The sequence below is a fragment of the Pongo abelii genome, chromosome 14, assembly GCF_028885655.2.
Source record: "Pongo abelii isolate AG06213 chromosome 14, NHGRI_mPonAbe1-v2.0_pri, whole genome shotgun sequence".
NCBI lineage: Eukaryota > Metazoa > Chordata > Mammalia > Primates > Hominidae > Pongo > Pongo abelii.
Genome location: NC_071999.2, coordinates 120252560 through 120275278, shown reverse-complemented (window position 1 = coordinate 120275278; position 22719 = coordinate 120252560). Strand labels below are relative to the sequence as shown.

The 22719-nt window shown below is 56.0% G+C and overlaps 1 protein-coding gene across 2 annotated transcripts in view; it reads left to right on the top strand.

Moving 5' to 3' along the window:
• RASA3 (RAS p21 protein activator 3) overlaps nucleotides 1–22719 on the top strand; it is a 144707-nt gene that overhangs the window by 62129 nt on the left and 59859 nt on the right. For both annotated transcript variants that reach the window (XM_054529318.2, XM_054529319.2), the window contains one exon: nucleotides 13988–14091. In XM_054529318.2, the coding sequence (XP_054385293.1) occupies nucleotides 13988–14091 (104 nt within the window). The remainder of the gene's footprint in view (nucleotides 1–13987; nucleotides 14092–22719) is intronic.

Below are 22719 nucleotides of genomic sequence, written 5' to 3'. Positions count from 1 at the left end.
ACCCATCTTGAACCACAGGAGGCTGCAACCCAGTGTGTGCGGGGCTTCCGCTGAGACCTGCTGTGCTGGGTGGCGAGTGGTCTGTGAGCTGACCACGGACCCCTGCCCTCCAGCCTCTGACCTCTGGGAGCCAGGGCTGCGTGGCCCTGCAGTGCTGGGTGGTGGGTGGGCTGTGAGCTGACCACGGACCCCCATCCTCCAGCCTGCAGTCTGTGGGAGCCAGGGCTGTGTGGCCCTGCAGTGCTGGGTGGCGGGTGGGCTGTGAGCTGACCACGGACCCCCATCCTCCAGCCTGCAGTCTGTGGGAGCCAGGGCTGTGTGGCCCTGCACTGGCCATGTGCTTCTGATGGGTGTGTTTTTCCTCCTGTCCTTTGCGGAGATGGAGCATTTTCCCTGGCCGAGTTGCCCCTTCTCTGTGGGGCGCCTCTGAGGATGAGTCAGGCAGTGACTCAGGAGCCCCAGAGCTCAGCCCAGAGGCTGGCTTGGGAGCCCTAGGGCTGCTTCGCAGACCCGGTTTGGGGTTTGGTTCCTCTTCACGCAGCCTTTACCCTCTACCCCGAGGCTGGGGCAGCCCTGGCAGCTCCCGGCTCCCCCCAGGGTTTGGGAAATGTGGGCCCCGAGCCGGCAGCAGAGCACAGAGCTGGGAAACCAGGTTTATTTTCTTATGATCACGCGATGGGAGCAGCCACAGGCGGGATGGGGCAGCGCCAGCGTCGCGCAGATGCTGGGAAGTGACTCAGGGAGGAGAAGGCGGGCGGTTTCTCTGCCGGTCCCAGCTGAGCCCCTGCTCTGGGCTCCAGGAGGAGGAGGAGGAATTCAGTTCAGATGGTTTCCCCTCATCAGAGCCACTACTTAAAGGTCAACACTGTTTTCTGCAAGAGGTTTTTTCTTTCTTCCCCGTGAAAGTTTGCTTGATTCTATGAAACTTCCTTTGCACTTCTTCCAGAAATGACTGAGGGGAAGACTTTGCCAGGGTCTCTGCCTCAGAGGGAGAGGCTGCTGCCTGCGTTAATTTCCTAGGCCACATGGCAGGATTTCAGGCGAGCCTGGTCCTCTCAGGCCGCACTTTTTCTTTATTTGGAAGGAGAGTTCCAGAGCCCTCGGGCGGTGAGTGGGGGCCGCCTGGGCCAGGCATTCATCCTGCATCTGACTGCTGCCGACCTCGGCTGGAGACAAAGCCGGCCTGTCCGAGAGAAACCCTGAGGTTAAGCTGCTGATGGGAAGGGGGGCGCCTGGTGGCTGTGTGGCCCCTTTGAGTCCATCAGAAAGAAGAGATTGTCCGGCACAGGCCACCAAACAGGATGGGGGATGGGAGGAATGCCCTAGCGTTCAGCCGGTTTCATTTTTCTTTTGGAATACGCTTTAAACTCTGCTGCCCAGGAAGGAGAAAGCACAAACCTTCCTGCTGATGAAAGAAAATGGGTGCCCCCACCGTGAGTCCCACGGACAGCGGGGGGCTGTGTGTGGGCCTGGGCTTTGCACCTGGGAGTGTTGGTGCTGTGTGGAGGGAACCGAGTCCTCAGGCTGAGCCTGGACTCCCCACAACAGCATGGGGGGGAAGCCACTGTCCTCAGACTCCGCGTGGCCTCCAGTGATGGTGCTGTGGCCACTTCCTGCCGGGTGCTCACCATGGGTTCTGGGTGGGGCTGGGAGGACGTGGGTCGTAGGCCGTTCTGCCCACAGGGTGACGTGGTCGAGGTGGACGTGGCTGGCCTCGCAGCCTCTGCTCCTGCAGGTCCTGGGACGCTGCGTCCATCTGCTGGAGCTCATTTCAGAGCTGGCCGATCACATGTCCATACCCACTGGTGACAAAGTTAACAAATTTGTTTTTTTTTTTTTTTAGTTCAAAAAAGATCCTCCTTAAATGTTGTGAAATAATATGTCTTTTAAGTTGCAACACACATTCAGAAGTTCCCAGAGGGTTAAATCCTGAGCACGAAAAGATGGTCATTCTAATAGAAAACAGGCCCAGAGCATTTCAAGAAAAAATGAGATTTAAAACTGCTCATAAAAAGATGGACATTCCACCTCACCAATGAGCCAGACATTTAAATTTTAAGCAGGCTTTTGCCACCGGTTTAGCAAACCGTAAAAATATTTATAAGACGGCGTATGCTGGGGGTGGACGCTGGTCCAGACTCCCTGGAGGGTTCTGTGGCTTTGTGTTTCGAAGGCCTCAGGACAGTGCACATCCTTGGAGGAATTCATCCCACGGGGACAATCAGCCGCTGCACAGATCTCCGTTCCCAGGGTGCTCACCCCTGCTGCTCCCACCACACAGCGTGCGGATGGCAGGGGGACCTGGCACTGCTGTCCACGCACACACGTGCCGTCTGACCCCAGCATTTTATCAGCTCTTTGGAAAGTGGCCCATGGCCTGATGTGAAAGGAAAAAGCTGACTCTGTCACAGGGAACATAACCTCACTTTTATTTAAAAAATTTACCTATATTTCCATTCATATCTTCCATATTTATAACATAAATATTTACTATTATTTTTAATATATTTGTATTATAATGAGTTATATTATAGTATGAATATACTTATATTTATATTATAAATATCATATTTATGTTATAAATGTAATACAAATATATTTATATTTTGTATATTTTAAACCTATAACATTTATATATTTTATTCTATTTTATATCTTTGGAGAAAAAATCCCAGGAGGATGTTTCCTGGAATGTTAATTCCAGATTTCACTTTCTGATTTTTTTACGTATTTAAAATTTTGTTTCTTTAAAAATAGCTTTATTGAGGTATAATTCAAACACCATACAATTCACCCTTTTTAAAATGTACAATTCAGTGGTTTTTAGTGTATTTGCAGAGTTGCACAACCATTGCCACAGCCAATTTTAGAACATTTTCATCTCCCTAAAAGGACACTTGCACCCTGTAATCCTCCAGTTTCCGGCTTGCAGCCTCTCCCGCGGCGGCAGACGCGGGTCTGCGTTGTGTCCCCGGCTGTGCCTCTCTTGGGCATTTTGTGTCAGTGGAAGCGTCTGGCCCATGGCCTCTGTGCATGGCCTGTCGGTCGGCACCACACGGTGGATGCCTGTGGTGTGGGGCCAGGGGCCAGGCGTCCTTCCTCTCCAGGGCTGAGCACTGTTCTGTTGTTGCTCCCTCAGCAGCTGAGGCCCTCCTGCCTTGTTTCCACTTTCTGGCCGTCATGACTGAGGCTGTGAGCACGCGTGTCCGAGTCTGCGTGCGGACGTGGGCTGTGAGCTCGCGTGTCCGAGTCTGCGTGCGGACGTGGGCTGTGAGCTCGCGTGTCCGAGTCTGCGTGCGGACGTGGGCTGTGAGCACGCGTGTCCGAGTCTGCGTGCGGACGTGGGCTGTGAGCACGCGTGTCTGAGTCTGCGTGTGGACGTGGGCTGTGATGTCTCTTGCTGCACACCTGCGGGTGGAACCGCTGGGTCCCATGGCGACTGTGTGTTGAATGTCGGAGGAACCGCCAGCCTGTTTTCCGTGGCGGCTGTAGCCACTTGACCTTCCCACAGGTTGTGTGTTTGGATTCGCATCTCCACCTCCCTACCCTTGTTACTGTCTCTGATCACAGCCATCCCGGTGGGTCTGATTTTCTTTGTACAATGTGAGCCCCCGCCTCAATGAATTTTTGCTTAAAAAAAAACAATTTGTTGCTTTTAATTGAAAGGAAGCATTCTTTCCTATGCATGTGTTTTTTTTTTAAGCAAACAAAATTCAAATCATAAGGAAGTGAAAAAAAAAACCCACAGGAAAATTCTGAAAACTTGCACATAAATGGAATTACGAATCAACTCATCGTGGAAAATCGTGTCTTGCGGGATGTAGGTTATAGATGTAAGGTTAGGCACAGTGGAAAGGGAGATGGGGCCTGCAGACCCCAGACGTGGACATGGTCCAGGACGGCGCCAGCCCGACCCCCACCTTTGCTGCCCACCGTGGGATCTGGAGCCCCCCGCCCACCGTGTCCCCTGAGCTGGCCTGACCTCGCCGTCCTCCCCGCCCGACCCCTGCACCCTGTGCTCTGTGCAGACGCGTCCCCTGTTGAGTCTCAGATGGAGTTAGATGGAGTTACCACCGCAAGCGCAGGTGACGGCTGAATCCCACTGCTGCCTCCGTGGACATGGCACCAGAAACCCTCTGGAGAGAAGGCAGCCTGCCACGCTTTGTGATGAGCAGTTCACTTAAGGATCGTGTTAGACCCCATGGCTAGTACAGATTTCAAGGCTCCTATTTCTTTCTTTTTTTTTTTGAGACAGAGTCTTGCTTTGTCACCCAGGCTGCAGTGCAGTGGTGTGATCTCGGTTCACTGCAACCTCCGCCTCCCATGTTCAAGTGATTCTCCTGCCTCAGCCTCCTGAGTAGCTGGGATTACAGGCATCTGCCACCATGCCCAGATAATTTTTTTTTTTTTTTTTTTTTTTTTTTTTTTTTTTTTAGTAGAGACGGGGGTTCACCATGTTGGCCAGGATGCTCTCAATCTCTTGACCTCATGATCCGCCTGCCTTGGTCTCCCAAAGGGCTCCTATTTCATAACCCATAACCCTTAAAGAGCCTTTCTCTGAGGTGGGCCTGAGCGCCTGGGGTTTTTAGAAACCTTTCCAGGCAACCGTAGTTTGCGGTTCTAAGAGGAAAAACATCAAGAGACCTGAAGAACCCAAGCCCCACGCATCGAGACAGCGTCCCCGGCCGTGGCGGAGGAAGCCCTGCGCATCGAGGCAGCGTCCCCGGCTGTGGCGGAGGGTGGAGAAAGGAGAACTGAGTTGGGTTTTGGTGTGGCTATTTCTGTGGTAGTCCCTAGAAATATTTGCCACTGGAAAAATGAAAAAACTCTAAGTGCTTTTAAGTGAGTAATTTCTGTGCGAGGTCTCGGGAAGAAGAAATGTCTCTGTGTGCAGTGCCCAGGCCCCGTCTGCCGGCTGTGGGGGGCTCCGTCTGCCGGCTGTAGGGGGCTCCGTCTGCCGGCTGTAGGGGGCTCCGTCTGTCGGCTTTGGGGGGCCCCGTCTGCTGGCTGTGGAGGTGGCAGAGCCTGGCTGGGGTCTTCGCGAGGGCCCAGCCTCCTGCTCTTCACAGGGAGCCTCAGGGAAGGTGGGGCCTCTGCCTCCCTTTCAAGCCGCTGGACTTGAGCTGACCACTGATAACACCGCAGCTCCACCGCGGGCGAGCGCAGCACTGGGGGGCAGTCCTGGCCCGAGCTCTGGGCGTGCGCGGTTCCAGCTGCATCCTGCCCGCCTCTCGCCTCACTGGAAGCAGAGCGGAATGGGGCGTGTCCGGTCCTGGCCCTTCGCGTCGCCGCAGGCCCCTCACCTCCTGCAGGAGCCCGCCTGGCTTCCTGGCAGTCTTGGCTCTGCCAGAACTGAATTCCTGTGGTCCCCATGAGGACAACCAGGATTTGCTCGGCACCGTGGCCTCTCGGGCTCACCGCTGCACCTTGCCTGCAGAAAGCCCCACCTGTGGAGGCTTGGGTGACCTTCCCTTCCTGGTCCACTGTGCCAGGCCTGGGCAGCTCCTGGCTGCTGACCTGAGACAGGTGATTCCTCCCTGCATGCCCACTGCCCCATCCGTACATCCATCCATTCAGTGTCTTGCATGGGGCCTGCACGTTCCCAGCTGCTGTGGCGAAATGTCTGCTCTGCACCACGTGGCCTCGGCCGCACCCTGACCTCTGACCTCGGCTCCCAGCAAGCTCCCGTCCTGCCCTGCCCTGCCCTGCCCAGGCCACGCCGGCCTCCTCCTTGCTCCTACGTCTTCATCACACACAAGCCCTGCTGCCTCGAGGCCTTTGCACCTGGTGTCCCTCTGCCTGGACCCCTCCTGCGGGTCTCCTCACCGTCCACGGCCCTGTTCAAGCGCTCACTCGTCTGTAAGCCTCCCCGTCCCCCGAGTGAGGCCACAGTGCCACCCCCGCCAGCCTTGCGTGCGTTCGTGGTTCTGCGTGCTCTTTGTCTGGCTCCACGGGGCCAGGACTTTGCTTCATCGGCTGCTGTTCCCACAGTCTAGAACAGGGATGGGCAGCTGAAACAGTCATGGGGAGAGAGCACTGTGGTTTCTGGGTCCAGTGAGCCACGCCTGGCGGGGGCCAAAGACATCAAAGGTGCTCCCAGTTGTTTGGTCCTGGTGTGTGGGAGGCCCTGCCATGTGCTTGTCTCACTGTGCAGGGCAGAGGAAGAAACCTCCGAGCCAGGCAGTGGCGTGTCCTGGGGAGGCCGCTTTGGGAGCAGAGCCAACTGCCCTTCCCCAGCCAAGTGCCCTCTGTGCCCGCAGGCCGCACTGTGGAGTGGGCGGTGTCCTCAGGCTGAGAGATGAGGGAACTGGCCTCTGGCAAGGCAGCGTTGAAACGTGGACATCCCCGGAGGACTCCATCTTCAAAGTCGTGCTTCCCCCAGCAAGGCCCGTGTGGGTACCTGTGCCTCCTGGGTACCTGCGCCTCCTGGGTACCTGCGCCTCCTGGGTACCTGCGCCTCCTGGGTACCTGCGCCTCCTGGGTACCTGCGCCTCCTGGGTACCTGCGCCTCCTTGGGTACCTGCGCCCCCTTGCATGGGCTTCAGCAACGTCTGTCACAGATTCTTACATTTAGACGTGCCGTATAGTCTTCCTGGTGGAGACCGATGTCCCCTCGGCCTTGTGACGCTCACTAGGGCCTGAATTAGGTGGGGAGGAGCAGCTGCACAGGAGGACTGTGCTGTGAAGATGCAGGAGGGCCTGACAGCGGCTCTGCCAGGCGGGACTGTGCTCTGAAGATGCAGGAGGGCCCGATGGCAGCTCCACCAGGTGGGACTGTGCTGTGAAGATGCGGGAGGGCCTGACGGCGGCTCCACCAGGTGGGACTGTACTGTGACGATGCAGGAGGTGCAGGTGTTTGGTTTTTTGAGACAGGGTCTCACCGTGTCACTCAGGCGGGAGTGCAGTGCTGCGATCACAGCTCACTGCAGCCTGGAACCCTGGGCTCAAGCGATCCTCTGCCTCCCTACAGACGTGCACCACCAAACCCATCTAATTTTTAAATTTTCTGTTGAGTTGGGGTCTTGTTGTGTTGCCCAGGTTGATCTCTAACTCCTGGGCTCAAGTGGCCCTTCTGGCATGGCCTCCCAAAGTGCTGGGATTACAGGCGTGAGCCACTGCATCTGGCCTGGATGCAGGTATTTAAAAGAGCTTAGGGAAGTTCTTCAAAAAAGGCTCTGGCCTTTAACTCCCACTTCAACTCCTGATTTTGGTTCTCATTGGGATGTAAGTTTCAGAGCACTCCTGGGCTCAGGAGGAGAGCAGCTCCTCTGCGAGGGGCAGGGCCACCTGTGTCCACAGCAGCAGGGCTTGGTCCCTGGGGACTGCAGGTCAGCATAGTCCACGGTGCCCATGGCCAGTCCTGCAAGCAGCAGGGCCTGGGAAGGGCATTGTCGGGCAGGTGAGGACGGGCATGGGTGCTAGTCTGGGCATCAGTGGCGTTGCTCTGAGAGGGAAAGAGATGCTGTCCCAGCGAGGGTGGCCTCAGGTCTGGACCCTCAAGTGGACACTGTGTTTTGGCTCTAGGACTGGCATGGCCCAACAGGATTTTCTGCAAAACAGGAAATGGTCTCTGTGTGTTCTGTCCAGTCTGGTGGCCACAAGTCACGGGCTGGTGAGCACCCGAGGAGCTGAATTCTGTGGTGGGAATCCAGGTTTGGGAGAGGTCGTCAGGCAGGTGTGCAGACAACGTGAGCTGTGAGCTTCACGCCCGAGGAATCCACTCTTCTTCCTGCTGGACGCGTGGATGGTGGTGATGGCCTCGCCGTAGCCGCAGCACCTGGAGCTGGCCCCTGCCAGGCACGTGGTCTCCGTGGGGCTCATGGCATCCCGGGGGTCTTGGGGGGATGTCACTCTGGTGCCCCGTTTGCAGGTACAAACCTGCCATTCTAGGAGCTGACTGATGCTCCCAGCCCTCACCCCTGTCCTCACACCCCCTGAGTGGTCAGGCAGGGGCTTCACTCGGCTGATTCTGGCCTCCGTGCTAAAATGAATGAATAGGACAGGACAGTGAAGAAAACGCACACCTGGGGAAGTGACCTGGGAACTCACCGCCCCCCACCGACCTCCAGGACTCTGGCCTTCCAGGGCCTCAGCCAGGCCCTGCCCTCTTCAGCACATTGGAAACACCCTCATCTACCCAGTGTGCGCTAGGATGGCAGCTCTCCAGCCTCCAGCCTGCAGGCCAAGCCCGCACCCCAGGGAAGCCATTGTTCTGGGTCCCCTCGTGCTGAGCACCCCAGCTAGAGGTGCCCCTTCCAGGTCTGGGTGTGGTTGGCGGAGGTTTTATGGGTTTTAGCCGTGGGTTCATTCTCAGAGGTTGTTAACTGCCCCCAGAAGGTGGGGAACCGCCTCCACTCTCCTCCTTGAGCTGGGGGTTTTACATTCTTCCGGGAGTTTCTTCAGGGCTCCCTGGCTATGGCACCGTGGCCTTGGGTGTCAGGCTGGCTCTGTGCACAGTCATTGTGGGGAGAGGTTTCCTTCCTGTGGGGGCCTCCACTGTCCCTGGAATCACCCTTCTTATTCCCTAAATAAATCATCGGTCTAAGAAGCTGAAAAACCCTCTATTCTGGCACAGAGACTGGCTCCAGCTTTCCTTGAAATCCTGCAGAACCTTCATTAAAATGAGTGCAAGGCCTGTAGCACTGCCACCTCTCTGGACCCCACTGCCCTGCGATGCCTCCTCCTCTGGGCAGCCTCCCCAGCGGCCTCCTGGTCTAAATCTCTCTGCCCAGGCAGCCCTGCCCCCTGCTCCACACCGTGTGGACTTCGCATCCGGAGTCCAGCTGCTCTCCCCTCTTGGGCTCGTTCGGCTCGTGGGAATGAAGCTGGTCACGGTGGTTGGTGGCTCAGGGCTCCATTGATAAGGCCGGCCGGCCGCCTACAGATGTCCTGCCTGGTTTCCTGAAAGACTTGAGGTGACCTGCAGGAAACAAAGTTAGTAATAACTTTATTAAGTTTAAAAAGTTATATGAAATAAGGAGAAAAACATTAAAATAGGCAATTGGAACCACTAGAATAAACGACATCAGAGATGCAAAATGCTCACCCATCGCCTGTGCTGGAGCCCGTTCTGGCTCCAGGGTTCTCAGCTGCAAATGTGTAAAATGGAAATGTGAGTGTGGCGTTCCCCTTCTTCAGGAGGGGGGACCCCGTGGTTCCCAAGGACAACAGCTCCTCTTAGTGGGCGGGGGCAGCCTGACAGAGGGCCCCAAAGTGCTGCCTCCCCTGCTGCGATTCAGGAGCAAGTTCTAAAGCCGTTGCTGGAGAAATTCCTGGGCGGAGGCTGGAAGAGGTCTTACTCCCCAGGGGTAGTGCGGCAGGGCTTGGGCAGCGGGGCTAAGAGCACGGTGTCCCTGGGGGCTGCCCGGTAGCAGGGTGTTCAGTTGCTCTGCCAAAGGCTCTGCACAAGTGGCTCCTCTCACTGCGACTCTGCTTGGCAGTGGGGGGCTCTGTGGGGGGAAGCCCAGGGCAGAGGCTGTTGGCTGGGCACCTGGGAAGGTCCTGTGAGGCTTCTGGTGGTGCTGACACCTGTCCGTGGAAATTGAGGTGCTTAAAATTCATAAATAAACCAGAAATCCATTCAATAAAAAGAGATAAAAATAGCAGAAAGAGGAAGCTACGAGAAACATACGAACTCCATAAAATTATCACCACAGACTGGACGTGCCCCTTTCTAAATGTAAAAGCGGTTTATAGCAACACAGCATGGCCTGAGTCACGGCACGATCCCTGGGGTTAGTTTCGTTTCATCAGATGTTGGAGTGCCTCGGTTTCCCACCCTGTGCATCGGGGTGGTGAGGAAATGTGCAGGGTTAAATGCCAGGTGCGCGGCGCCCGTGTGTGGGGTGTGCTCAACGCTGGCGTCCTCATCTCACCGCCCCTTACCACGCACCGGTCACGCACCAAATATGCATCAGACACACATCAGACACACCGGACACGCATCAGACACACATCGGATACACACCAGACACCACTCACCGGACACGCATTGGACACGCACTGGACACACATCGGACACCCATCAGACATGCAATCCAGCCCGACCTACTTCCTCCTCCCCACCTTCCTGCGAGGCAGGCACAGGCCCATGTGGTGGGGTCCTCAGTGCCTGTGCGGGGGCGGGGGGCTCTCGGGAAAAGGTGACACCGTCTCACGGCGAGGTGGCCAGGTGAACCCTGAGGCCCGGGTTGCTCTGAAGCTGCCGCAGCTTCCTGACAAGCTGGCTGCTGGAGTTTGTGCCAATGGAGGGCGTCCGTTCCATTCTCTGGCAGCTTGGCTGTCGGTGCTTTTGGTTCTGAGGTTCCTCCACGGTGAATGAAGCTTGATTTACGCCTTTTGGCTATGCATTTGCTGCGAGGCCTGGAGCTGTGCGTGCTCCCGCTGGGCTTCTTGTGTGAGATGCACCGTGGCCGGGACATCCTGGGCACCTGCCACTCTGGAGCAGGAAGTGAAGCCTCCAGCCCTTGGTTCTTGGGGCTCTGCCGGGAGGGAGTGGGGCTGGAAACGCCAAGTCCAGGCTGCTTCCGCACATTCAAGCACCACGGCTTCCTGCCGTCGCTTAGGCGTCAGTGGCCCTGAAAGTTGCTCTGGGATGTACAGAAGAGGCCGTTTTGTCGTTGTAAAAATCCCAAATGTTTTGTGGATTACTATTAATTGTTAATGCTTGTTCTGTGAGTAGCTCGTCACCTGAGGCCTTGTCGTGAATATTAAAATGTGCGTCTGGTGTCCCTTTTGGCTTCGAGGTTGATGGTGGTTTTTCCTGCCAGTGGGGACGCTGTCTGCAGAGCACCAAGCTTCTCCAGGGAGGCCACCGGGCGCTGCCTGGGGAGTGTGCGTCCTGCCCTGAGATCCTGCAGCTGTGACTTTACACAGGGTGGAGGTGGGGTCACGACCCCTGTGCTTTGTTATGAAAGCAGTGCATTGTGTGGGGTGCATCTGTGGTGCCTTTGTGTACATGTGCACCCAAGTGCTCCAGGGCACACACATGCACACACCCACGTACACGTGCCTGTGGGCATATGCATCCACGTGCCTATGGGTCGCCCACCCCAGGTTTGGGCCTATGCCTGTGCCGTATCTCCTGTGGGCACGAACACGCACACATGCCTGTGGGGACACACATACGGGCACACACATGCACACACAAACACGTGCCTGTGGGTATACACGTACGGGCACATGCATGCACACACACACACATGCCTGTGGGCACACACACCCATGGGCACACACATGCACACATGCACACACATGCCTCTGGGCCCACACACCCATGGGCACACACGTGCACACATCCACACACACATGCCTGTGGGCACACACACCCCTGGGGGTCCCTGACATCAGATCTCAGTGGTGCCCACGCAGACACAGGAGATCAGAGGATGGCTCGCCTGCGTCAACGACCAACTCAAGAATGTGTTTAAAGGAAACATGACTTTCTAATGGGCCTTCATTAACCAGGATTCTGCTACAATGGAAGTCCGTGGAAGTCCCTGAGCATTCTGCCTTCATTGAAAGATAAAGTGATGTTTCTTTTGTGCATAAATGGATACTGCTGTGTTTCCAAAATGCTTAAAACAATGTAGGCATTTTAGGCTTCCCTTGGAAGATTGTTTTATGACAAAAAATGGTTTTCTGAGTAAACGTTACCTAGTCTCTGACCCAGTTATAAAAGTAATGAAATCAGTGAAATCCAAATGAAATGCCTGTCATTAAGGCCACTGCAGGGCGAAGGGGTGGGGCCTGGATTCCAGACCTCTCCCACCTGGACTCTGGGCCCCTCCCACCTGGGCTCCGGGCAGCAATGGTCGTCCACCCCAGGTTTGGGCCTATGCCTGTGCCGTATCTCCTGGTTTAATTTGCATTTTCTCAAGGGCTAATGACATGGAGCATTGTTAATACCTTGTTGGCCATTTGTCTTCTTTGGTGATATGTGTGTTCAAATCTTTTGCCCCTTTTTAAACTGAATTATTTGTTATCATTTATTGAGTTATAAGAGTTCTTTATATATTCTGGATACAAGTCCTTTATCAGATAACTGACTTACTAATATTTTTTCTAGTCTGTCTTTTCACTTTTTATTTTTTTAATTTTTATTATTTTTTTGAGACTGAGTTTCGCTCTTGTCACCCAGGCTGGAGTGCAGTGGTGCAATCTTGGCTCACTGCAACCTCTGTCTCCCGGGTTCAGGTGATTTTCCTGCCTCAGCCTCCCGAGTAGCTGGGACTACAGGCGCCCGCCACCACGCCCTGCTAATTTTTGTATTTTTAGTAGAGATGGGGATTTGCCATGTTGGCCAGGCTGGTCTCGAACTCCTGATCTTAGGTGATTCGCCAGTCTCAGCCTCCCAAAGTGCTGGGATTACAAGCGTGAGCCACTGCACTGGCCTTTTCACTTTTTAAATAATGCTTTTAATGCAAAAAAGTTTTTAATTTTGATGAAGTTTGATTTTCCATTTATTTTTCTTTTGGCACTTGTGCTTTTGGTGACAGATCTAAGACATCTTTACCTGACTCTAGGGTGCAGGTTCATTCTCATTTTCTTCTCAGAGGCTGGTAGCTCCAACCCTTACACCCTTACACATGGGTGTGGGGTCTGAGCTCATTTCTGTGTGTGGCTGGGGTGGGGCCTGCGCCGTTGGTGACTGTGTGGACGCCCCCCTGGCCAGCACCATTGACCTTCCTTTGCTTTCTATCAGAATGGTTCCTCCTTGAATAGCTTACATCTTTCCTATTTTGGACCTTAGCATAAATGTGCGTGAAAGTGGGCTTGTTTTAAGTTCTGAGTTGGTGGTAGCTGTGCGTGCACCATGGTAATCGCCAACAGGTCCGGCATGGGGAGGAACCTAACCCCACCTGTGCCAGTCCAGAACAGCAGGGAGGTTTGCTGAATGGCCAAGCCCACTGGCTTCTGCTTCTTTATTGGGGTTGCGGTTATTTCAAGTCTCCATCTGTGGGGCGGCTGCATCTCCGGGTGACTCACGCGTGGGCGGCCTGAGCCGTGTACTCTGTAAGCACAGTCAGCAGTGGGGGCCTCTCCCCCAGAAGCGAGGGTGGCTGGGCAGTCAGCAGCGGGGGTCTCTCCCCCAGGAGCGAGGACTCTAAGCACAGTCAGCAGCGGGGGCCTCTCCCCCAGGAGCGAGGACTCTAAGCACAGTCAGCAGCGGGGGCCTCTCCCCCAGGAGCGAGGACTCTAAGCACAGTCAGCAACGGGGGCCTCTCCCCCAGGAACGAGGACTCTAAGCACAGTCAGCAGCGGGGGCCTCTCCCCCAGGAGCGAGGACTCTAAGCACAGTCAGCAGTGGGGGCCTCTCCCCCAGGAGCGAGGACTCTTAAGTACAGTCAGCAGCGGGGGCCTCTCCCCGAGGAGCGAGGACTCTAAGCACAGTCAGCAGCAGGGGTCTCTCCTCCAGGAGTGAGGACTCTAAGCACAGTCAGCAGCGGGGGCCTCCCCCGCAGAAGTGAGGATTCTAAGTACAGACAGCAGCGGGGGTCTCTCCCCCAGGAGCGAGGATGGCTGGGCAGTCAGTACTTTGTACTGGATCTCTGGATAAAAGCAGCGGTCCAAGGCACTGGAGTGCTGTGTTTTATGTTTAATGCATAAAGGGAGCCACCACCTGCTCCAAAGCAGGTACCTTCAAAACATCATGATGGCCCTGAGGCTGGACCTAGACCTGAGCACGTACCATGGAAATCATTCTGGCAGTGGCCATGGTCTCTGTGGAGGTCTCTGAGCTTCCTGGACCGCCAGGCAGCCCAGCTACAGAAGTTCATCTGTGCAGCGCAAAGGCTGGAGGTGGAGGCCAGGGAGCAGCCACAAGGCCCTTCACCCCACAGTGAGCTGCAGGTTCATGTCTCATGCGTGCCACACACTGCAGGGCGTTCTCATGGCACGTTTAAAACTAAGACCACAGGTGTGTGCCCCGGGGGTGAGGCGCGAGCGTGGCCTGTGTTCTAACTGGTGCTTTTGTTTGTCTCTCTAGCCCCTTTTACGGAGAAGACTTTTACTGTGAAATTCCTCGGAGCTTTCGTCACCTGTCCTTCTACATTTTCGATAGAGACGTTTTCCGGAGGGATTCCATCATAGGTAGGTGATGAATGAGCATTTACTTCCCCTTTTCTGCCTTTTCTGTACCGGGGAGTATTAGCATTTCAGTCCAGAGCCTGGCTGGATGGTGCTGAGGGGTCGCTGCAGGGCTCTAGGTCACAGCAGCCCTGGGTATTCCTCCTGATCTGCGCTCGGGATCTGGCCTGGCGTCTGTGGTCCCTGCTAGAGCATCACACCAGGCTCAGGTCAGTGAGCGCTGCCAGTCGAGGCTTCCGTGGCCTCTCAAGGCAAGAGCACAGCATCCCCGACCCTCTTCAGACAACTTCCCAGGGCTTCTCCCTGAGGCATCTGCGGGGGGACCTTTGCATGGATGTGGGGCCCTCCCTCCTCACCACATCCTGGCTGTCCCTGTCCCAACATTAGTCCCCATGGTGTGGGCACGGGAAGGGCGGGTGGGGGGTGGGGGCGTGTGGCCTCAGTTTCCCCCCGGTTTTTGGGGCAATACAGTGACTTCCAGGAGATGGTGTGTTTGGAGCAGGGCTGGGGCTGCTCTTGGAGAAAGCTCATGGGCAGCCCTGCCTGGGATCACAGGAAGGCGGCATCCTGTAAGTTGTGGGGCCTCTGGGCAGCGTGGACTTCAGGCTACTCGGGGAGCTCCTTGTTCCTAAATGCAGCCAGAGGACCCCGTCAGGAGCAGACCTCACGCAGCAGGCCTGGGAGGCTGAGGTATCAGGCTAATTCCCGCCATGACGCCGGGAGAGCCAGGAACGGAGGAGGGGTCCTGCGGTGCCTGAGCTCACGCCCAGGACGGGCGGCTAGGGAGCCAGTGTGTACTGGCTGCCACAGCCTGAACCCAGATCCCAGGTGGTGCAGGCTCCTCGTCTCCATGGCTGCCAGGATGCCGAGTGGGACAGGGCGGGAGGCAGCCTGAGGGCCCGGGGGTGCAGGAGGCCTGCAAGGCCACGAGGGTGCTGTGCGTAGGCGGGGTCCGTGTCCATCTGAGGCTCACTGCTCACACTGGCTCCTCACACCGCGTCACGGCCGCTTCACTCCACGCCGGCTGCCCCCCTTTCCCCAGCGCTCACCTGTGTCCCTCAGCTGTGGGCTTTCTTCATTGTCTCTGTCCCTCTGTGAGCTGTGGACCAGGATCTGTGATCTGACCCATTCCCAGTGCTTGGCAAACAGAAGTGAGAGAGGCACGGCCAAAGGTCCACCTCAGAGCTTGAGTGTCCTAAAACCCAGCCTGTCCCCACTGGGCGGCCGGCAGCTAGTGTGTGTCAGCACGATGTTGAGGGTGGGGGCATGAGAGAAACGGGTTAGCAGGTAACGCGTAGGCTCCTGTCTGCACTCTGCCATGTCCCGGGCCTCCGCAGCAAGTACCCTGACAGAGATGAGAGAGACGCCCATCCTGACCAGTCCTGCTCTCTGCCTGGCATTGAGACAGGCTTTGCTGGGTGGCAGCTGTGAACCCAGAGGCCCTCAGGGCCGGGCAAGGCCTCACCTGGCATTGATAAGGCCGGTGTCCCCTCACCATTGCAGGGGTCGGGACCTGGACATTTTTGGGACTGTTGTTCACTGTACCCAAGTGATTATTCTTAGAAACTGCTGTGCTTTTCATAGAAGTCTCCTGAGTTTGTTTAGAAAATACATGGAACGGGTCACATGGATCTCAGATAATTGACCTTTGACTTCATTTTGAGCGGGAACGCTGTGCTGGGTGCTTCCGCAGCGGACACCCTGGCCCTGAAATGCGATTGCAGAAGGTGTTTGTGCTCCTGAGTGCAGTGGGCACCTGGTCCCCCTTCAGGGTCTTGCTGTGCTGGGCCTCGTGGAGCCTTGTTGGTGAGATGGTCTTGAGGGTCCAGCATGACCCCTGCACCCCCCTGCTCAGTGTCTGCCTGGGAGGCCCTCAGGTTCAGGCCCATAGCTTCATGTCGCGTTCAAGCTGGGTGCTGCGGAAGGATTCCCTCTTCCTCTCTCCCTCTGACCAGGGCATCGGCTCCAGGGCTAGTGGCTGGCAGTTCTCTCTCCTGCCTCCGGGCTCAGCCGCTGTGCACCCCACTCCTGAGGCACCTCCTTCTCCATCCCCACATCCTGCCATGCCCACCTCCGGGACTGGGGCCTACTGCAGGAGATGGCCTCCGACCCCGCGGCATGGGTGGGCTGCCCTCCGAGACCTGCCTCCCCTGCCCCACTCGTTGGTTGTGGTTCTTTTGCCTGTTATGCTGTGTCCACTGGACAGAGCTTCCTGGAGCCCATGGTCCTGCAGGGCAGGCCTGTGTCTCGCTCCTGTGTTCTCAGCCCCTGCCAGGGGCCTCCAAGGGTGTTCCCAGAAGAAAGGGAGGTGTGGAATCCAGATTATTCAGCGGAGGCTAATGGTGTATCTGGCGGGGCTCAGCCTGTGCTGGGTGCCACGCGTGAATTGAGGTGTGACCATGTGTCAGGCCTCATCACCAGCTCAGTTTATACTCGAGAATCCACAGGGACTTGATTCATTCTCAAAGGTGTATGAGACATTTTTTGAGTGACAACCCTAAGGAAAAAGAAATTTAAAAAATTTTTTGCACATTTTAGTAAGAGAAGCTGATCAAGTTAGTTCTGGAGTTATGTGCTCTGAAAAGAACCAAATCAGATATTTAATTATTCTGTTGACGTCATCTGCTAGTGGTCCTTGGTGGCTTTACGATGACGGTGACTGGACTTGGATGTTTCACTGTGGCTTTCGCAGCCATGAAAATGGGTGGCTGTCTGGATCTCCGGTAACGATTTATCTTTATGACGGCAATTATGTTGTTATCGGGCATGAAACACTGGGTTCTGTGGAATGCGTTTCTGGGTGGAAGCGCGCGGTGGCCACTGGCTTCCTGGCTGCGTGGTTCTCCTGGTTGTCTTGTTTCTAGCAGCTGCCCACGCCCTGAGGAAACCCCACCTGCCAGCAAGTTTCCCTCGGGGCGACCACAGCTGTGCTCAGTTGCAGGTTCAGGTCCAGGAGTGAGAGGTGCCCCGGCAGGTGCCAGAAGGAAGTGGGGGCGCATTCCTATGGGGTCCGGGGTGTGGGTTGGGGACGGGAGGGCATCTTCAGCCTGGAGGGGGAGGGCGGTGGCGACAGAAACCGAGAAAGGCAGCTGAAGCCGTGCCGGGATACGGCGCTCCGGCAAGTGAGACTTGGGGAAATAAAGGCCTGCCCTCAGCCCTCCCCAGCCCACCCCGGCACCTCCACCGGCCGCAGTCAGCTCCCGCCGCAGCAGGAGCAGAAGGAAGAAGTGTCCAGTGTCCGCGGGCCCCGGGCGGCGTGACCGTAGCCTCCTCTGTCCGCGGGTCCATGGCCTACAGAGCGCTGCTGCCGGCGGGAACTGTCAGTCAAGCCGGGCTCCCAGCCGCAGGGCCGTGACCTGCGGGACACACGGGGCGCGGGCTCCTTCAGGATTCCAGGCGCAGGGAGGCGGCCTCTGCCTGGACTCGGCTGCCGGGGGCTGCACCCACGGAGCACAGACCAGAAACGATGGCTCCCCGCAGCTCGGATGCGTGAACTGCGGAAATGCGCGGGGCCCGGCTCGGCGCTGTCAGTCAGGAGCATTGGGGTCTCCGCCCCCTGTGCTGGCGCCTCCCTCCTCTTCCCGCTAGGCCTCCACCTTCCTCTGGGCCCCGGCTCTGGTAACACCACGTTCCCCTCCATTTGCCCCTCCAGCCCCTAGAGACTCTCTGAGGCTTCCCAATGGGGTGGGGATGCAGTGAGACCTCCATTCTTTTTTTTTCTTCTTCTTCTTTTTTTGTTTTTTTGAGACGGAGTCTCTCTCTGTCGCCCCGGCTGGAGTGCAGTGGCGCGATCTCGACTCACTGCAACCTCCACCTCCCGGGTTCACGCCATTCTCCTGCCTCAGCCTCCCGAGTAGCTGGGATTACAGGCACCTGCCACCACACCCGGCTAATTTTTTGTATTTTTAGTAGAGACGGGGTTTCACCGTGTTAGCCAGGGTGGTCTCCATCTGCTGACCTCGTGATCCCCCCGCCTCAGCCTCCCAAGCAGCTGGGACTAGAGGCGCCGGCCACCACACCCAGCTAATTTTTTGTATTTTTAGTAGAGACGGGGTTTCACCGTGTTAGCCAAGGTGGTCTCCATCTGCTGACCTCGTGATCCGCCCACCTCGGCCTCCCAAAGTGCTGGGATTACAGGCATGAGCCACCGCGCCCGGCCGAGACTTCCATTCTTTGTGTATAAATCAGGTGGTCTGCAATTGACATATGGTAAAGTTCACTGTTAGGTGTAGCCTTCACCAATGTATGCAGTTGTGTAGACAGCAGTACAACTCAGATATGTTCCCACAGCCCAGAACACTCCTTTGGGCCCCTTTGGGTTGGATTTCCTACCTGGCCCACAGCCGCTGGCAGCCGCTGCTCGGGGGCCTGTTCCCACAGTTGCCTTTTCCAGGAGGCCACGTGAGTCAAACCCTGGAGGGGCTGAGCCCTCTGCCACTGCGCTGGTCCCGCACTGTGCGGCTGTGAGCCAGGTCGCCCCCTTCCACTGCCCGTGGGTTTCCATCATACAGACACACCTCAGCCGCCTCATCCACTCGCTGGATTGTGTCTAATCCTCAGGACTTATGAATAAAGTCACCGTAAACATTCTCGGATAGGTCTTTGTGTGGACAATGTTTCTGTTTCTTATTCTGAGATAAATGCTTGGGAGCGAGGTTGCTGGGCCACTGTAGGGTGTGTGTTTACTTTCATTAAAACTACCCAACCGTGTCTCCAGGTGGCCGCCCAGTCTGCCTTCTTTCCAGCAGCGGGTGAGAGCAGCAGGTGTTTCGCATCCTGCCCGGCCCTTAGGACTGTGAGTTTTTATTCTTTAGTTACCGTTTGCACTCCCATAGGTGTGCACTGTCTCACTGTGGCTTTTATTGCGTGTCCGTGAAGAGTGGCGTCGAGGACCTTTTCTTGGGCTTAGTGACGGCTCCGTTCCTTCTTTGGTACATTTTTCAAATCTTTTGCCCTTTTAATTGGGTTGTTTTCTTGTTACTTTTTAAAGTTCCCTGTATATTCTGGATACGAGTCTATCACAAGTGTGCTTTGCAAATATTTTCTTCCAGTTTGTGGCTTGTATTTCATTTTCTTACCATTGTCTTTGAAGAACAGAAGTTTTTGATTTTGATGGTCCAGTTTATCACATTTTTTTCTTGTATGATTTGTACCTGTGGTGTCATGTCTAAGAAAGTCTTGCCTATCCCATGGTTGTGGCAGTTTTCTCCTGGAAAGCGTGTGCTTTCAGCGTTTACATTTAGTTCCATGATCTGTTTCAAGCTAATTTTCACTTGCACAAAGAAAAGGGTCGAGATTCTGTTTTTTCCACATAGACATCAGTTTGTTCCGGCGCCCTTGGTTGAAAGACGACCCTTCCTCTGTTGATGACTTTGGCACATTTACAGCTTAGTTGGCTGCACTGTGTGGGTCTGTTTGTGGCCTCTGTATTCTGCTCCATCTGAGGTAGGAGGCGGGACTGGACTCTGGAGGCAGGGCTCGGACACCGAACCAAATTGAGGACTAGCTGAGACAGGGATGGGTGGAAGCAGCTTTCCATCGGACACGCCTGCCAGTGTGCCATGTCAGCTTAACCATTGCCATGGCAATGCCTGGAGGTTACCACCCCTTTCCATAGGAACAACCCCGTGACTCGGAAATTACCACCCTTTTTCTAGAAATGTCTGCATAATCTGTCCTTTAATTGACATATAGTTAAAAGTGAGGATAATAAGACTGCAGGAGTGCCCGGAGGTGCCACTCTCAACACCCCTGCTCTGCAGGAACGGCTGAGACTCTCAACACCCTGCCCGTGGGGAGTCCTTGCTGTGCAGGAGCAGTTTCAGAGCTGTCACTGCCGCCTCCATAAAACTGTTTTCTTCCACCACTACCTCATTCTCGAATTCTTTCCTGAGTGAAGCTACAAACCCTCTGAGGCTAAGCCTCAATTTGGGGCTTGCCTGCCCTGCATCATATTGATCCACCTGTCCTCATGCCAATACCACACAGTCTTGATCACTATAGCTTCATAGCAGGTCTTATTTTGTAGTGTAAGATCATCAAATTTGTTCTTAAACTTGTTTTGCTGTTCTAGATGCTTTGAATTGCCATATATACTTTTGAATGAGCTTCTCAATTTCCAAAATAGTCCCACAGGAATTTTGACTGGGATTACATTAATCTGTAGATTAATTTGGGGAGAATTAATATCTTAACAAAACTGAGTCTTCAAATCCATGGACATGGTATATCTTTCCACACGCTTGGGTCTTTCCAATTTCTGTCATCAGTGTTTTGTGATGTGTTTTCAGCCTACACATTTTGCACATTTAAAAACATTTATTTCCCTGTGTTTTATGTGTTTAATGGAGTGGTTAAAGATTTCTTAGGTAGTCCACCAAAAGCACAAACCTAAAAGCGTAATTTTGTGAAAGGTGCTGTTTTTGTGTAATTTTCATGGTCATTGCTTGTATGTACAAATGCGGTCGACGTCTCCACACTGACTTTGTGTTCTCTGTTCTTGCTAAACACACCAATTAGTTCTATTAGCTTTGCTTGTAGATTTTTTTTTGTACATTCTATGAATAAAGGCTTTTATTTCTTCCTTTGGGATCTGTATGGCCTTTGTTTTTTCCTCGTCGCCCTGGCTGGGACACAGGTGGGGTCAGAGGGAGGCACGCGCATCTCAGCCGCATTCCGTCTTGGGCAGCTTTTGCTCAGTTGTGTCCTGTGGCTGTTTCCCCTTTTTTTCTGGTCCCTCTGCAGCTGGTCCCCCGTCTGATGCCCTCCAGACCCCTGGCTCCTCCTTTTTGAACGGGCCTAGCCAGCACAGATGCAGCAGAACAAAGTGACCCTTCCGGCCTCTCGTGGTGAGAAGGCAGCCGCCTTTGCCTAAGTGAGAAAGGGAGGCCCAGAGTGTTCGGTAAACTTTTCGGTGTGACTCAAATAGATGGGGACAACCCTGTGGATTAGGCACATCAGAGAAATTTAAGTAGACGCTGTGGCTTTTAGATCAGGCATTCTCTCAGGTCAGCATCTGGAAATATGAACACGCATGCTTCAAATGTCCACGGCCCCCACTGTTGAATGCGGCTGGCTTCTAGAAGGAGAGGCTGGGGGCTGGTGACAGAAATGACCCCACGTCGGGAATGAGGTGGCAGGGGCAGGGATCCCTTCTCGAAGGGATTTTAAATCCTTTTGAATGTTGTGGATTTTGTTCTGTTTCTGTTACCTATTAAAAAATTAAGTGAAGTACTTCTAAAATTAAAGACTTGTAATCATGTGCCAGTTACAAGATTCTTACCCACGTAAATATGTGACTTCTCCCGTCCCAGTTTCAGCTCATAAAAATGTGAAGACACAGTGACATTGCAAGTATTTAAAACTTCGGACTTCAAAACTGACCCTCCTGTCCAGCTGAAGGCGTCTTGGAGTCTGAAGATTTATCCCTTTTCACTGAAATATATTGCCCAACTCAGTTTTAAGAAGTTTTTGCTTTCATGTGGCGTTATTCCTGTGAGACTCAAAACTGAAGTTCGTGTTGTGGGGGAAAGGGGAGGTTTTGCAAGAGCCACGCAGCGGTCGTCAGAGGAGAGGACAGAGCCCCCACTCGGGACCCTTGAAGTCAAAGGCGCCCGCCCAGGGCTGCCGGTGGGAGGGCGGGGGGCTCAGCGAGTGAGGCGGAGCGGGAGGGGGCGGGGGGGCGCTCAGCGAGTGAGGCGGGGCAGGAGGGGGTGGGGGGCTCAGCGAGTGAGGCGGGGCAGGAGGGGGTGGGGGGCTCAGCGAGTGAGGTGGGGGGCGGGGGGCTCAGCGAGTGAGGCGGGGCAGGAGGGGGTGGGGGGCTCAGCGAGTGAGGGGGTGGGGGTGCGGGGGGCTCAGCGAGTGAGGCGGGGCAGGAGGGGGTGGGGGGCTCAGCGAGTGAGGGGGTGGGGGGGCGGGGGGCTCAGCGAGTGAGGCGGGGGGCTGGGGGAGCTCAGCGAGTGAGGTGGGGGGCGGGGGAAGCTCAGCGGGTGAGGCGGGGCAAGAGGGGGCGGGAGGGGGCTGGGGGGGGCGCTCAGCGAGTGAGGCGGGGCAGGAGGGGGTGGGGGGCTCAGCGAGTGAGGCGGGGCAGGAGGGGGTGGGGGGCTCAGCGAGTGAGGCGGGGCAGGAGGGGGTGGGGGGCTCAGCGAGTGAGGCGGGGCAGGAGGGGGTGGGGGGCTCAGCGAGTGAGGGGGTGGGGGGGTGGGGGGCTCAGCGAGTGAGGCGGGGCAGGAGGGGGTGGGGGGCTCAGCGAGTGAGGGGGGGCGGGGGGGCGGGGGGCTCAGCGAGTGAGGCGGGGCGGGAGGGGTCGGGGGGCTCAGCGAGTGAGGCAGGGAGGCGGGGGGGCTCAGCGAGTGAGGGGGGGCGGGGGGGCGGGGGGCTCAGCGAGTGAGGCGGGGCGGGAGGGGTCGGGGGGCTCAGCGAGTGAGGCAGGGAGGCGGGGGGGCTCAGCGAGTGAGGCGGGGCGGGGGGGCGGGGGGGCTCAGCGAGTGAGGCGGGGGGCGGGGGGGCTCAGCGAGTGAGGCGGGGGGCGGGGGGCTCAGCGAGTGGGGCGGGGGGGCGGGGGGCTCAGCGAGTGAGGTGGGGGGCGGGAGGGCTCAGCGAGTGAGGGGGCGGGGGGGCGGGGGGGCGCTC